Raw genomic sequence first — 17,146 nt, forward strand, 5'->3', positions numbered from 1 at the left:
GTGCAAGGGCAACTGAAACCAAACTCAGACATTGCAGTTGTACCTAACACCGAATACAAAACCTTTCGTGCCAGATCAGCGTGTTTGTGGGCAGAAAGTTGCTCGCACAAAGAATAAAACCGAAAGTTTTTCGAGAAAGTACAAGTATACTTCAAGAATCACTTTGTAAAGACCCTACCTGTATTTTTGGAACTTCTTCAAAAGATCTGATGAACATTTCTTCGTCCACTGCCCCAGCATTTGCTGCAAGGGAAGAAGCAGTCAAGAAGTGAGGCTCGTAATCCCTCACCTCTTGCTTCCCAAACCAGTCATTACAAAAGCAAGCAATGGAGTCCTACAAGTAGCCCCTGTATTTCTTAGGCTGAAACAACAACAAATAAATGCAAAAACAAAACTACACAATGAACGGCTTCCCACCACGATGCTGACTGATGAAATATATTTCCAAGGAAGGTTTTTTTTTTTCAAATCCATTATTATTAACAAATACCACTTAACAATATTACCTTTAATACTGGGGGGCACAACTCGTGACTTGCACTTCTAGCATTTTTGCCTTGGGGAAGCGTATTATTGTCGGCATCATCATCAACCTGACAATGCCCACAGCAGGACAAAGGTCTCTCCCATATCTCCAATTAACCCTGCTCTGTGCTAGCCGCGTCCTCCTTATCACTGCAAACTTCTGTTAACAGTTTCTGGGCAGTGGTGCAAACTTCTGTTAACAGTTTCTGGGCAGTGGTACATGCACAAATCCATGCATATGAACAAAAGAAAGCTGAATAAGCCGCGCTGTCAATGCAGCATGTTGTTATACACATCTGCGTGCGGCATGTATGAGTAGTATTAAGCTTCCATTGCTTGTGTGCATCTAACTAGTCTATCTTTGCTGGATCCTCCTACTTCCTGTATACCACTACTGTTATCTTTTATTAAGGCCGGCACCTGTTTAGGCACTTGAACTGAATGTGGCACATCCTGCAACTGGCCCTCTCCCCATCCTTTTCCAAATAAATCACTACTGCCACCACACCTAAGTGGATGCAGCCACAATGTTCACTGGCACCTCACAGTGCTTCAGGGCCAACGTATAGCTTCCAGTGCAATAGGAATGATGAGAAGGACACCCTCAAGGGTTCTGATCCGTTTTTTTAACTTCTAATAAGACCAGCGACAAAAATTTTAATGGCAAAAAATCTGACCTGCAACTACACAAGTGTTACTCGACCATAATTGAGGAGCTTTTCCAACCTGGATAGCAGCTGCTTTGAGGTGCCTTTTGGAGCTGACCACCTATGGCAGGTTCTCAAAGTACCTGTGAGCTTTGTGCGTGTGCCCTTGCCCATTTCACTGTTGAGCTCTGTTGAGGCACTGACTCACCCGCGTGTTGGTCAACAGTTGCGTGACATAAAGGATTCACACCAAGATCTGAACAATGCGCCTACGCCCGTGTAGATATTCGGAGGCTATGGTACTGGATGCACTGAGGTGTCGAATTTGCTATGTCAGTCATACACGCAAGAAAGGTGAATGCATGAAATGAGGCCAAGCAGTCAAGTTTCACAGCAAGAGTTGCACCAATTACTGCTGAATGAGCAAGCAAACAATCTACTTCACAGGTATGTGCAGAAGTGGCAAAACGTGGCGCACAAATTTCTGACTGAGGCATTCAAAACAAATCCTGCAGTTTCATATTTCTCTTTGTTGCCAATACAGAATCTTAAAGAACACAAGAGGCTGCAAGGCTCTCACTATTTACCACTTGCATTTTAAACGCAAGTTTACATCTTACACTGCTATTTCTTGCAACAGGACAACATTGGTGGAACAAAAACCATGCTTTGACTGTCTCCTTCCCTTGCCTGCCATTGTAGACAACACAACATAAATCATGGTAGCCACCAGTTGCTGACAATGTTAGAAGCCTCTGCAGGTATGTAGCACTTATTTATGCCTGGTGCACAACTCTGACACTGAATATTAAAGCAGGAGTAAATCTTTACACAAGCGCATGCACAAAATGCTTAGGCACAACTGTTAGAAAGATGTTAAGTACCTGATACAGCAGCCTTAACAGCAGGAGTACCTTTCAGACTATGCTTTCGTGTCAGAGCTTGGCAAAAAAAAAAAGGAAACAGCTGTAAGGGCTCGTCACAAACGCAGAACACAGGTAAATTTATGCACTGCTTTAGCAAAACAAAGTGCCAGCTGTAATTAGGCTGTCCACATGAGCATTTGTAGTGAAATGTTATGCAAGACAGCACACAGGCTTAAGCTTTGCATCACTGCTGCAGGCATGAGGCAAATCAAACGGAAATACACAAGTTCAGGTCTAACTGCGACAAAAGAAAAGACATGATCCAATCATGGCACCTGCTGCATGTCTCTTAGGCAATGTCCTTGCCACTGAAATATGGTGACTCGACAAAAGAAAAGACCTGATCCAATCATGGCACCTGCTGCATGTCTCTTAGGCAATGTCCTTGCCACTGAAATATGGTGACTCACTGCAGATTGCTGTTGGATGGAACTCAATAATAAAGTGGAAAATGCACCTCAAAGCAGGTGCACCATCCAATGGTGCCGACTACTGTAATGAAATTATGGCAGCCATCCTGCACCTCCTAGCATGCATCTGGTTGCAGCTGTGGCAGGTGCAAGACTTGATCATGACATCGTGACGATAGGTTGATGCCAATGGTTAGGGGGGGGCCTCCTTAGAGAGGACTTCTCTGCTTCTTTCTTGAGTTTTATGGGACAATTCAGACAAAACAACCCTGCAGCATCAGTTTTGTGTAAATCAGCTTATGAAATTAGCAAAACAATGAAAAATACAGAGACCTTCCTTTAAGACAAACATGACAGAACCAGGAGTGGCCAAAATGTTGGGTTGTTTGAGCGCACACAGGCCCCAAGAAAGGAACACTAATGAGTCCAGCATAAATGAGGAGGAATTTACCACAAACCAGTATAACATGTTCAATAATGACAGTGGGGCACAACTTTAATTTTCATAAGCTGCACTGGTGCACATAAGGCTCTACCACCTCCACTACTAAGGTGGCCACCCTACCATTACTGTGGGCCACTGTGCACCACACTGGTTCCAGGGCAATTCTGGTGCATGGTTATTAAAGATGTCATGAGGCAATCAATGAGGCACTCTCAGAAATCTCGGACGCCATTAGCCTACCATTCACCACATAATGTGATCTTTAAGAGACTGTTCCAGTGTTAAGCGAGCACAGTAAGCCTAACTGCCTGTTGCACACAAGGCGAACTGCAGTTTACCATAGCTCTTGCCAGGCTAGAAAGCAAAAATGTTGAAGTATGTTCTTTTTAAATGCTTCATTCTTTCCTCACACATTGCAACATAATACCTTGTTGCTGTGGGATGGAAGTTGGAGTGTTACTGCTGCAGTTCACACCAACCAATGTGCACTAACCGAAGGTTTGTGCTGATTAAACAGAGGAGTTCGCATTATCATGTGAAACTCCTTGCTGAAGGACGACACCCCTGCATCAGTTTGAAACTGTTTATGAAGCACATTGTACTGCATTGTTTTTTCCAACTCTACAAACTATTCCCTCGTATTGAAGAGAAAAATTCATGGAGGAAAACAATATGTAATGAGTTAAAAAACTGATGTCTAAACCAGGGTGAAATTCTGTTGTTCATAAACTATAAGAACCGCTTGGACTACAATGAGACAGGCTAGTTCAGAACAAAAGGTTACGCACTAAGCATACATCACAAGACAACAATCTTGAAAGACACGTGCATGCAAGACTTACTTGATGGTGTACAGCTTGTTGGCTGTTGTGAATGTTTGGGTGTAGCCAGCACTGCCCGCCTATTAGGAGGGGCACTACTGGCCCTCTTTGCTGACTTTCCCAAGCTCTGCAAAAATAAATATTCTTTGCTTTGACTGAAGAACGGCGGTAAGGGTTCATCAACACTACTTGATACTATCATTAGAGGTGAAAATAAGGCACATTAATCTGGTTTTTTTTTTCAGTCCCAACTTTAAAAAAAACACAATATACCACATAGCATACAACAGATGCTTTGATTACTTCTGTATTTCAATATACATATCTACAAGTAAATATGAACATCACATCAGCAGCTACTTGATGTCAAGAAAAGCCAGCGTAAGCAAGGTACAGAGTGCACACCCTGCAACGGTGAGCACAGTAATGTGTAGTACTGAAAGTGCTCCAAACTAACTGCAATCTCAAAAGGTGTAAGTCACAAGGTTTTAGACCTTATTCATTTGTGAGCACTGAACCTTGCCTAGAATCCTTAAATTAACCTGCATTTCACTTTCACAATTTTTTATTTCAAACAAGCAACACAGCAAAGCGTAATGTCTAAGTGAACAACCAGAGCTGCAAGGATGTCAGGCAACTGCAGTTAAGACAAAATATGTAGGGTGCAAGTCTGTTTTCCACACGGCCATGCTTTGATTAGGTGCCCTTCCCACCAGTTCTCAGCAAGTTTGCGAAGCATTTGTAACCTAAATGAAGTGCAGTTCCCAGCCCCAAAGTAAAACTGCATGTAGCCATGCCTCTCCCCTTCCCTCCATGGCCAGCTAGCAGAGAGAAAGAAAAAAAAAAGACTGCCTGAATGCTAACCAAAAATGCCAAGTAAGCGATCAGTCAAAGAAGCATTGACAGAGCAACAGAGACCAGCAAAGCTTAGTAGTTCTTTGTATCTCCATACAGACAGAAAAACATACTGCAACAGAGTACTAAACGGACAGTTTACTACGGGAAAACTGGCAATTTCAGGGTGGTGCACATAAAAGTTTTTGCTCCTCCTCCTTTATTGTAGCACATCACAATGTAGATAATAGAATTCTGTTTTTGAAGGTATCAAGAAAATACAAGATACAGGTTGCTTATAAAAGAAAAAAAATCCAACTGGAGAAAAATCTGAAAGAATCGCATACTATGTTTTCTGCTTTACTGTGCCAAAGCTCCCTCATGCGACTGGCAAAATTCCAATTCTGAACTGAAATAGGGTCCTTTTGCAACATATAGAATGGCGCTACTTGTCCAAAAGCAGCCTGGATGCCTCAGAAGGGGGCATTCTGAGCCATAGTTAAATTTGAACATTTTGAATATGTGCAGTAAGCAATGAGTTCAGAGCAGCCACAGCAACTCTGTTGCTGATATTTCTCTGTCATGATGAACCATATAACTGCATAGACTACTTTGATGCATGCGGTTGCGGCAATTTAAACGGACACCAAAGAAAAACATCAAGTCAAACTAGACTGATAAGTGTTCCGAAATGAATAAATTTCTGAACCTTGCTAACCTAGAAAATGATGTAAAAGCGAAAGGCTGGCAACTGTTGCCACTACAGAGTTCTAAGACCTGACCCCACTAACAAACATTCCTCATTCACTATTGGCTGTGATCGATTGGATTACTTTCTTGTGCCACTGTTTGACCAATTTTGCCTCAGTCACACTTTGAGCATATATTGTTGCAACAGTACAAAAGCAATGTGATGAGTACTGCAGTGCTCTTATTCATTCAACACAAAAGTTCACAGGCGTTACCAATACTGCTACCAGACTGTGAAATTAAGTTTTTAACCATGAAAATCAGCCAGAAGACTGGTAAACAGTTTGGTAACAAAAGGCGTTACCAATACTGCTACCAGACTGTGAAATTAAGTTTTTAACCATGAAAATCAGCCAGAAGACTGGTAAACAGTTTGGTAACAAAAGAAAGCCCTGCTGTAAGTATATCTACTACATTTAAGAATGGTGATGGCTCCAACTTTGCAGCAGCCATAGCAGACTTGCACATAATTGAACCGGAATAAAATGAAACTGAAAGCAATGAATCCTACAGGTCCATTGAAAGCCACAGTTTTCCAACTCTGCCAACAGGACAGCCTACACAGCAATTCCAGGGAGTAATCCCAGAGGTGCGAACTCTCAGTACCATCTTGAGATATTGAGCCCCTGCCACTAAAGTGCTACCCAGTGATCTAATCTAAAACTTCACTTCTGCGACCAGTAGCACAATCTGTTGCGCAGAAATGCTTCAACGGTTACAACAAAAATGTGCTCAGCAAAAGCACAGCCCATTCCAGGGTGTCCTCGGTTTGTTTCTCACTACTCCCGCAGCTCAGCTTCAAGACCTTACTACTTCAGACTGTGGCGCTTGTGATTCACCAAGGGAAATGGGGTTAACATGCCTTGAAATAACGTAGATTGTTATGGGTTGTGCGTTCAAGGGGGTTCAAGTGGGGTCTGTTAGCAGTTTTCTCCACTTAAAAGTAGTCTCCTTACACAGGAAAGCACTGGCAGAGTTCCCTGAAGACAACCTACTTGTCTAACCTGACTTTGTTTACCTTTAGTGTCACGTTAAAAAGAAAGCAAGAGCAGTCATGCGCAATCCATGCACTGGCCCCACGTAAGCACCACCACTGCCTACACTACTTACCGCTTCCGCATCATTGATGTCAGGATGCTTCAGAAAAACATCATTGAAGAAAAAAAAAATCAGAACCCCCTTATTACACAAGCCACCTTTTGAACAAATCAACAAAGACGAAAATACAAAAAGTAACATAGATGATCAAATTAGGAATAATTTCACGAGACTCAAGAACACTTGGGGCCAAATTTTAAGCAAAAAGACATTCAGAAGGGACAACACACTTGTTACTAAAGCTTCCCTTTGTAGCTAGTTGTCATAGCTAGCACATAAAGTGGCTACAAACGACAGCGGGCTGAAAACATGACACCCAAGCAATAGGCTAGCACCAAAATGTCCCTGCTTATGAGCTGAGAGTTAAACACACTATAAGGAAGTCCGTTTGAAAAAATAAGAGACGCCGACCAGTGAAAAAAGATACGTTCTTGACGTTTCGGCTTCCACACGGAAGCCTTGTTCATAATGAACAAGGCTTCAGTGTGGAAGCCGAAACGAATGAACAAGGCTTCCGTGTGGAAGCCAAAATGTCAAGAACGAACCTTTTTTCACTGGTCGGCGCCTCTTATTTTTTCAAATGTACTCTCCCGGCCAGACGGGATACCGTCACACGCTCAACTCCATAAGGAAGCCCTTGCAAACATCAAGATTTTGCACTAAATCACCCCATGCACACATGCAGACAACAGACGTCACAGGTAAAATGAGTAAAAAAAAATCCTCTTAGTAAGACTTCACTAAAAACAGTTACACAAGGCAAATGAGCAGGTTCAAGACATAAGCATGATGATGATAGTACTCACCAGTGCCCTGTCAACTTCGTCGTCACCTCTGTGAGCTGCAATGAGAAAAACAAACATCCAGTGTGATTAGTGGCTGATGCAAAACAGTGTTAAACATGAACATTTAAATAGAAGGAAACTTCCCTGAATGCAGAGCACAAAGCGATGTGTTCATACTAGCTTCTGAAATACTGTACTGTGAAATCATGCTGTTGACATCCTCTTTCAGATTGTTGAAATATGATTAATATAAGCTGAAACTGTCTCTGATTTAGCAAAATCTGGCTATGCTACAAACACTATTTTCACGTATTAAGAAATTTTTGGCAGCTAATAACATTTGCCCAATGTGATGACCATTTCTTAATGTACTATCAAGAGATTTTCCCATCGACTTTCATTCACAACCTATTAAACATGCAAATATGGCAATGATCTGACCACGATTCTGAAGACACTTCAGTAACAAATTTGTCCAGATACATGTCACTAAGGAATAATCACAGCATCTAATGCTCAAACCATGACAGGGCAAGAACGCAACCAGTGGACAACACAAAATGGAAACATGCATTTCAAAGAGAGCAAGTGCCTGTGTGCATATGTGTGCTGTGGGGAGGAGGAGGCATTCAAGAATGGGAAAGGCACTAGGACGCTTGTAGCTGGGTGGTGCAAAGGAAAGGTACACGGAAATTATTGGTAGCATGATGCCTTTCTAACTATTATATGCTCCTCACAAAGATCCACCAGTCATAACTGAACACAGGAACAATTATTGGCGAATAAAATCACCATGCCAGGGACTACAGGAGAGCGCCCAGGAAGAGGATGGCAAGGGGTGGCTAAGCAAGCACCCTTCCCCAATGTGACCCACCACCTCCCCAAATCCATGCCACACGCCTCAGCATCCCCTTATTCCCTTCTATGTGTCAAGGGGGATTTTCTGCCGAAAAAAAGCGCGTGGGCTGTAGTGAGCCCACATGAAAGCAGAATAAATGTGCGGAAGGGGCCATCGCTGCTATCGGGGCGCGGGGGGAACAGTGCGTATCTCAGGCCGCCCTGATTCGCCTCGTGGTCGGCCCCCGCCCTCGCCGTCAACGTCGCCGCCTGATTCATGGTCGCGCCCCGGCGGTTCGTTTGCAAACACGCATGGCGCCGCCTCGCGCTTCCTAGTCGCGAGATAACCGATGTAGGCTAACCGGACATTCCGTCTCGGTCGCCGGCGTACCCTTCACATCCAGAGACGGCGCGGCCGCGCAAGGCACGGGGCAGAATAAGGGAGGGAATTTTCAGCACACTCTTGGCAGCGGAACGCATGTAAAGGAAGAGGGAAAGAGACGGTGTGATATGCGGAGGTCGGGGTAGCTCAAACATGGACACATGGTCGAGTCCCGCCTTGTGCAACACCGCCTACGTGTTGTTACCGTACGACTTTCTTGTCTCGCGAAACGAGGCTGAACCGCTTACCTCCACTCCGCATTTTCCAGGACTGCACGATACGTGAGCAACGCGATTTTACAAAAAACAAGGTGGATGAAAGGGGGGAAGGGGGAGGGGGAGGGGGGGGGGGGGGGGGGGCTCGGCTCGCAGGCCATGGCACGCGACGCCGGACAAGAGGACGTTGGGCTAGGCCGCCGTCAGCGTGAGGAGCGCAAACAAACATGTTCGAACCTCAACGCTGTCGGAGCTGGTTCTTCCTCGCCTTAGCTCCGACACGAACCATGGCGCAATTTTTTTCTTTTTGTCAAGGTGAAGTCAAAGACCGATTCCCCAAGCATTTACCCTAAAGAAGCCGCGCACCAACCAGACCAGGGGAAAGCTTGCAACCATTGTATCCCCGGTGGTTACCCGGCGACACTGGGGATCGAACCCCTCACCTCCCGCATGCGAGGCGGATGCTCGAAAGACTAGACCCATCGCTGCTGCGTGTGGTTCCGAACCAAAAACGTACGACTCACGGGCCTTCGGCAGTGCTGCTAACGAAACAAGCCGCGCAAAAGGACAGACGGCAAAGCCCTGCACTGAGCAAGGTCGGCTCGACTCGTACTAACGAGATGTGAGGTGCAGCATGTGTACCCTGCATGTACAGCCCACGTCAAAACTTCAGAGCCCGAGGGAGGGGGGCGGGGGGTTGAAGCAGCGTACCGGGGCTCGTGTACCACTCGTGGGAGTCCTAAGCTGACTTTTGCTGTCGGAATGCAATTCTGCGCGATTCCGGCAGTCTACCAGGCCGAAACGACCATACTGTATTCAAACGCACACTACCTGCACAGCCGCGGTTAACCGCGAAAGCATGCGTGAGAACAAATGACCCTGCGCGAACATAATGACGACCAGCCGGCCGACAATACGGAAGACGGGGAAATCGTTCCGCGGCGTGCCGTCGATGCAAGCCATTGTTTTCCCGATGAAGCATATGCGCGGCCTTGCGCCACCCGCGCAGCATCCTCGGCCGGAAACAAAGCGCATCTCCCGCGGGCCAAGGCGCCAGGCCACCGCGCTCTGCCACCGGGGACGCGTCCCCTGGGCGCCGGCACAGATCTGCTCCGCGACTGGCTCATTGTGGTGCGATACCCCGAATTATACGCAGCACGCTAGCACACGAAGCAGTAGGAGACCGCAGTCGGCCGAGCCTCCCGCAAAGCGAGTCGAACTATCATACCGCCAGTGCGAGAGAAGTGACTTTCGCCACAACACTGCAGGAATTCACTCGCACGCCTATAGCCGCCGCCTAGAGCCTGCCAGCACATAGAACCAGTTGTGAAAACCCTCGAGAACCGGCAAGGCAGGGCATCCAAACACGACAATTATCCCCCGAAATCTTTGTATTACCCTCCCCTGATATAGATAAATTGAGATAGGGAACCTGGACCAGCGCAGTTCCTCCGGGCGAAAAGCCATTTTAGTATAAAGGATCAAAGTACTCGATTGGTAATTTAAATGAAAAATTTAATTACAAAAAAAAAACGCGACGGTCCTGTGCCGGGGGCCGAAACACGAAATCACATCAGGGATTTTTGGCCACCTATCCCATACCGGCCTCCCAGGTAGCCCCTGCAGGAAACGCCGCCCTTCCGAGCAAGGCGAGCCTTCTTCGAAAGTGCGGGCACGGCGTCCAAAGCGTCCCAGGCGTACAACTCCAAAATGAGCCAGCCTCTGTCGCTAGCCAACATTAAAAAAACAACAACAAACCAAAGGGGAAGTCGACAGGCACTACATGCCACGCGGCCCCGATTTGCGCGCGGCGGAAACGCCAATCGGCGACTGTCCGGACCGACGGTGCATGGAGGAGGACCTATCACACACGACCGCGCACGGAGCCACGATGGGCAGGACGACGAAGGAAGGACGTGTGCGCACTCACGGGCATGCATATTCGCGGACGTGCGCGGCTGCCACGGCAAGGACAAAAGAACCGGCCGGGCCGAATAATAGCCGAGCGTGAGCCGCATACTTCGCGCGCGACAGGTGCGAAGGAAGCGAAGGACGCGTCTCAGTTCCACCCACGCGACATGCTCACGCCAGAGGAAGAGGGAACGTGCGCTTCTGCCGAAATGCAGCCGCAGAGGCCGGGATTCGATTGCGCCTCTTCGTGCACTCTAAACACGAATACGCCCGTATGGGAGTAAAAAAAAGGAGTAAGCTGCCTAAAAAAAGGAGTAAGCTGTCCTAGCGTGCTAGAGGACTATTTTCTCCCACGGTGCACGTGCTCGCCAGCCGAGACAAACCAGCGGCGCGAACGGTGGGCTGTGCACAGTGAGTGACGGGAGGCAGCTTGTATCGCGGGATGAACGCGAGCAACGACACGCGGACGGCCTCAATTGGCCCCGTGCAAAGAAAGGAGTGCCTGCTTCACTAAACTAAACTGCAGCTCTAGAGGGGAGCGTACACATAGTAAGCGGGCGACGCAGTCGAGAACGTGGGGCGCACTGGGGCCAACCGGCAAGGAGAACTGCACAAGAGACAGCTGCCGGCCGTATATACCTCCCGCCTCGAAACGCACCGCCCTTCCTTGGCGGGCGATCCGTCGAAGCCTCGGTCCGCGGCAAGCCGTTACGCTTCACGCACCGGTAACCGCTCCTAAGGCGCGCGCGGTAGCGCACGAAATCGACTTAACGGCCTCTCGCTCGGCGATCTGCGTCTGCTCGCTGCTATAAGGGGATCCGCTTTCTGGCCAAAGCAACCCTTCTAGGCACATCGAATTAGGGCACGGTCTCAGACGCAGCTCCTGGTACCACGCGCCGCGTCACTTCACCGCCGGCAACACTGGCTGGTTATATTGCGTGAATACAAACCAAAATCCAAGAATACAGAACAGCGAATGACACGACGGAACGAAGGGACCAAGCTCAATAAATGTATCAGTGAGTCCGCGGTGGCTCAGTGGTTAGTGCGCTCGACTACTGGTCCGGAGTTCCCGGGTTCGAACCCGACCGCGGCGGCTGCGTTTTTATGGAGGCAAAACGCTAAGGCGCCCGTGTGCTGTGCGATGTCAGCGCACGTTAAAGATCCCCAGGTGGTCGAAATTATTCCGGAGCCCTCCACTACGGCACCTCTTTCTTCTTTTCTTCTTTCACCCCCTCCCTTATCCCTTCCCTTACGGCGCGGTTCAGGTGTCCAACGATATATGAGACAGATACTGCGCCATTTCCTTTCCCCCCAATACCAATTATTATTATTATTATTATTAGTCCGTAGGCATCCGCAAGTCTGGAACATGGTATAATGCATTGACCTTTTTCTCCATAAAGCGCAATTAGTGTGAATGATAGTCTATTTCTCATAGCTGTCGCATTCACGTTCTTATGTAAAACTGCGCCAAAAGTCATGCACAGTCGCCCATACACCTGTCTAGGGCGCTCGGACGGCATGCTCTGTAGTGCATTTCCAACAGTCGCCGCTGCGTGGCGAGCTAAAGACACGAGGAGCTAAGCACGATCCATGGCAATGCGCATGCGCGATAAGGTCTTGTTTAGAGCCGTAGGACACTCGTAAATGACGCCAGTGTAACGCCGGGTGTGTAGTTCGAGCGCTCTAGACAGGTCTGTGGACGACTGTATACGAACCGCCGCACTTGCCAACAAGGGCGAGAACCACTGTCAACTGAAGTACCGCACAAGCAAGCATCGTCACAGAGGGGGCACTTAGTGTTCAGGTACATACCGATGGCATAAGAGAGCGCGACTCAATGGACCCGCGATGCTCAGAGGCTGACAGCCTTAAGCTAACGCTGAAGTATATTCTAGTGCACTTTCCTTTTTAAAACCGAACCAAGTCATAAGAGCAAGGTCTGTTCAACGGCCTTCCGGCCCAAGCATCGCAACCGCATTCTGACAGCGCAACCAGCGCACAGTTCAGTCCAAAAAAAAAAAAAAAAACGAAGGCGGCGCTCCCGAAAGCGGGAAACAAAATTCTGAAACGAGAACCCCAACTCCCGGCGCACAGCTGCTTTTGAAACTATCACCTGGGTAAAGTCAGCGCACCATTTTCCCCAGCGATGGCTGCCAGGCGTGGAGGCTATGCTAAAAAAAAAAAAAGAGAGTATGGTGCTGCGCTTATATGCACTGCGTTCGCCACGCTCGACCACAATGGCGCACTCATTTTTCTGTCATCGCGCCCGAGAGGAACAAACACGTACACAACACCCGCGTTATTTTTACCCGCCTCCGCAGTTTCTGCCAGCTGCACGCGCTAAGCGCGCGGTAGAATGTCGCAAGGTGCGTGCGTCCCGGCTTTCCTTGTATACGCTATAGACTTCTTCGCTAGTGGTGCAACCAGCCCCTCCGTCGCGGACCACACCGTACGGCAGCGACTGTACATGTGTGTACACGGGCCAAGGCCTCGTCTCATTGCTCGCATGCGCCGACGCATGAAAGCTGAGAGAGACGCGAGCGTATAAACCGCCGCGCTTGCACAGAAATGAGCGTATACTCTATACATGGCACGCCAGCCGCACCCCTCAACGCGCACTACTCCCTCAGAGCACGCAACAGCACGCGCTTCGCCGTTGGAGCGACGTCTTTTTGCGCGTGAAAAAAAGCGCACGCCGCTTGAACACGGTTAACCGGTGCTGAGGCCTTGCAAGTAATGCTATACTACTGCATATGCAATGCTAGCGCAGAAAGGGCGACTACCGTAACCGGTTAATCCAACGTGTACACAAGAGGGTACAGGCTATCACTGCGCGGTGTCTATTAATTGCGCTGCTTGAGCGCGGTGAAGAGAGCATCCGGTTACACACATCGAATGCATACGAGTTTTCCGAACGTGCCGACTCAGAACGTCATTCGAATTCCACGACAAAAAGAAAAAGAAAGGCGTAGCAGTCGATCAGTGACGTCACATGCTAATGTCACTCCATTCGAGCGACACTTCAACGTCCTCTTCGCGCAGTTTCCGCCACAGTGGACGTTAAAGAACCCCAAGTGGTCGAAATTCCCGGAGCCTTTCTCTACGGCGTCCCTTCATAGCCTGAGTCGCTTTGAGACTTTAAACCCCCATAAACCATAAACGAAAATTCGAGGCCATAGTTCCTGCAAACATTCTTCCTAGCCGAACGGTAAAATATCCAACTTGGCCTGTGGAATATCCCCTAAAAAAAGCACTCTTCAGGAGGAAAAAATAATTTCACAACTCAACGCACAACGCAGCGATCCAGCTTCAGATTTTCGTTTACGGGGGCTTTAACGTCCCAAAGCGACTCGGGCTATGAGGGACGCCGTAGTGTAGGGCTCCGGATAATTTCGACCACCTGGGGTTCTTTAACGTGCACTGACATCGCACAGTACACGGGCCGCTAGAATTTCGCCTCCATCGAAATTCGACCACCGCCGCCGGGACCGACCCCGGGCGCGTCTTTCGGGTCAGCAGCCGAGCGCCATAACCACTAAGCCACCGCGGCGGCTCGGATTTTCGTGGAAGCAAAATTCGCCTTTCTGAGGTCCAGAAACCCATGAGTGGCACCTCGCTATATCAGTCGTTCTATCGATAACCAGTGCGAAAAACCCATGAGCGCGATAGGAGGGAGCTGCCATATGCATTATTATAGGCGTCGTGCCGGAGTATATATACGCGACAGCGCCCTATATACGAGGCGCGATGACCCAGCACTGCCGACCCGATGACGTTGACACGCAGTCCCCATACATTATAATCGCCGGAAGAGAGCCGTCACCCCGCTAACGACCCCCGCTCTTCCGCCACAGGACACGACCTGTGCGGAGGCCGCGCGAGTAAACACACACACGCGTGCCCCTCGGTCACATTAGCGGCCGAGTGCGGAAGAAGCCGACGCGTGGGCCGAGACGACTGAGCGCAACCAAAGCCAAACACGCCGAGGAGGAGCCGACCCACGCCTCCGCATGCAGACCCATATACCCGCCTCCCGAAGCGAACGCCACCGCGGCTCGTGCGCATGTGTGCACGGCCCGCGCACAGTTTTTTTACGAAAATGCCACGATAGCAGCACAGCACCGTTCATGAATTTGGACCATTTGACCTTGCGAAAGCATTCTTTTTAACCGTCAGACCACCACTGCCTTCTATAATCGCTGCAAGGGGATCACCAGCAAGATTTAGCGCTCACGACAAACGGTCAGTCCGCGTGGGGAGTAAGTGATGCGGTTACTCCCATTCCACCCGGTTTGGGCTCCGAAGCTAAAAACCGCTCGTCGCGAGGACTAAATCTGGCTGGTGAATTAGTCTCGAAGGGATTACTGCACCGAGTTAGTACCATCTGCTTCTTTGTTAGCTTAGGGTGTGTGGAAGGAGATGTTGAAAAGTTAATAACGTGTTAATTAAAAGTCTGATCGTTCAGCAGAGATCGTTCGTGCTAGAATATGCCAGCATACAGCGCTGGCAAAGCGGTGCTGCGAGGGTGCCTCAATACAGCTACATCGAGGCACCCCAGGCGCTGCGCTACGGCGCACGTTGTAACGTTTTCGTCGCCGAGAAATATTGGTGCAGCCAAGTAGTCCGCTTTCGACTTCACGTGTTCGAGAGAACTGAATCGTCGGCCACTCCACAATGTCGAACGCGTTGATAACGAAAGGCGGCAAAAATTCGTTAGCCACTCTTAAGCGGCAAAGGTCAAGCCGTTCACCCGCCCTGCAAGTGCGCCGACGATTTCGATAATACCGCACACCACCGATCCAAGCATCACAGCAACTGCAGCGTTCGAGCCCATTATGAAGGAGCAAAATAAAGACAACGACATGCTGCCCCTCTCCCACCCCCCAACCATGCAACCATGCTTTCGCCCTCCATCAAAGGAGGCGATGCGACGCCACAAAAACTGCGCATCGCTGTTACATCGGCGACAGGATGCGCGACCACGATGCCCCATTTATCATCGCCAACCACGCCGCGAGGGAGAAAGAGACGAACTTTGCATACACACACTCCCGTGAATGGCGACGCAAGGGAATCGCCTTTGCACTCCGCGCCCTCAAGAAACACCGCCCTCGGCGGGGCCACAAATTGCACGCGACCTCATTTGCGAGAGCGTCCTTCTTTTAGGCCGTCCCTTTCGCCGCGCCATTGTTCAACGGCGAAATGCGAGAGCCGTTAAAAGAAGCGCGCACGCATATGCATCGCGTGCCCATATTCCCCCCCCCCCCCCCCCCCCTCTATTCGCACATACACAAGACGCGTGCCTGGCCCCGCGCCAGCCGCGCGTCACCGTCACATCCCCAGGCAGCCAAGCTTCAGGAGTGACGACGACCCATCCTCGCGATGCGCGCACAATGCGTGCCGGAAAGAAAAAGCCCCGCACTCGGGGAAGAAGCCGCGACGACCTCTTCCACCCCCTTCCGGTCCTCCCGAGGAGGGACGGCGTTGCTGTGGTCGCGTACAAAGCGACCTACCGTGGCGCGCGTTCAGAGAACGGGCCGTCGTCCACGAAGAAGCGGCGCAATGTCCGCACAAAAGAGATAGGACAGCCGGCAGTCGCCCATTTCGCTGAGTGGACGACGCGAGCGCGACGGACAAGCCCGCTGGATTGTCCTCCTCTTTCGGCCCGCCGTTGTATACGCGTCTTCGAAGGGGGGAATAAAAAGCGGAAGGGAGGGGAGCAATGGGCACCGCTATTAGGCCACAACACCGGCCGCTAGCCGCGGCCCAGGCGCCTCTTTTTTCTCTCTCGTTTGTTCCATATAAACACGCACCAAGAGCTGCAAACGTGTGAGCACGCGCTGGCCACATTTCGGACAAGGCTGAGATGACCAAGTGGAGTAGTCTAATCTGCGCGAGTATGCAAGACTTTCATTGCAGCAAATCGAGACGACATTCCACAACGGCGCGAAAAAGAACGCCCGCGTGGTAAAGCACAGCCATTTCGAGTTGGGGGGGGGGGGGGGGGGCAGTGGCCCACGTCTGCGAGAAGATCGAGGGTCACTCAAAGGCTTCGGTGGAGGATCCAGGAGCATTATACAGGAAGGCGCACAATCGGCCGCACAGGTTAGCGACGATTCAAATACCATCGGGTTTTGCGGAGCACGCGATAGGCGTGCATAGAGGACGGCTGTTACGAATTACTTGCTGCTCGAACCGCTACACTGGCGACACCCGGTGCGAAAGCACGACCGGTTTTTTTTTTACGATGAGAGCCGTTGACGGGAGCCCATTCAGTCGTCGTGTAACAACAGAAGCCCGTTGTAGTTGCCGAATTCCGCAAGCCACGACAACCCCGGAGAGGAGGTGAAGAAAGGAATAAGGAGGGGGGTTCGCTGGATAGTTTAAATAAACCGTAGCCTAGTTTAGCTCGCATTTTTATTTTCTGAAAATATCCCGGTACGTGGTGATTCGAAGGACAAAAACCGGCGTTGACACCCCTGCTGAAACTTCGAATAAAGTATTAGTACGAAAATACGGCACCTCGTGTACAGCGCGAAGTTCGATTCGTTAAA

The 17,146-nt window shown here is 49.5% G+C and overlaps 1 protein-coding gene across 4 annotated transcripts in view; it reads right to left on the minus strand.

Moving 5' to 3' along the window:
• The window catches only part of chb (CLIP-associating protein), a 141,814-nt gene that overhangs the window by 52,212 nt on the left and 72,456 nt on the right, over window positions 1-17,146 (minus strand). The window contains exons 10-14 of one of the 4 annotated variants that reach the window (XM_077626890.1): window positions 7,263-7,297; window positions 6,469-6,495; window positions 3,796-3,901; window positions 2,057-2,113; window positions 179-243 (exon numbers count right to left, since the gene is read on the minus strand). In XM_077626890.1, the coding sequence (XP_077483016.1) occupies window positions 179-217 (39 nt within the window). In that variant the 5' untranslated portion in view covers window positions 218-243; window positions 2,057-2,113; window positions 3,796-3,901; window positions 6,469-6,495; window positions 7,263-7,297. The remainder of the gene's footprint in view (window positions 1-178; window positions 244-2,056; window positions 2,114-3,795; window positions 3,902-6,468; window positions 6,496-7,262; window positions 7,298-17,146) is intronic. The other 3 variants (XM_077626891.1, XM_077626892.1, XM_077626893.1) reach the window with 3 other exon arrangements.

Source organism: Amblyomma americanum, chromosome 6 (assembly GCF_052857255.1).
Source record: "Amblyomma americanum isolate KBUSLIRL-KWMA chromosome 6, ASM5285725v1, whole genome shotgun sequence".
Classification (NCBI taxonomy): Eukaryota; Metazoa; Arthropoda; class Arachnida; order Ixodida; family Ixodidae; genus Amblyomma; species Amblyomma americanum.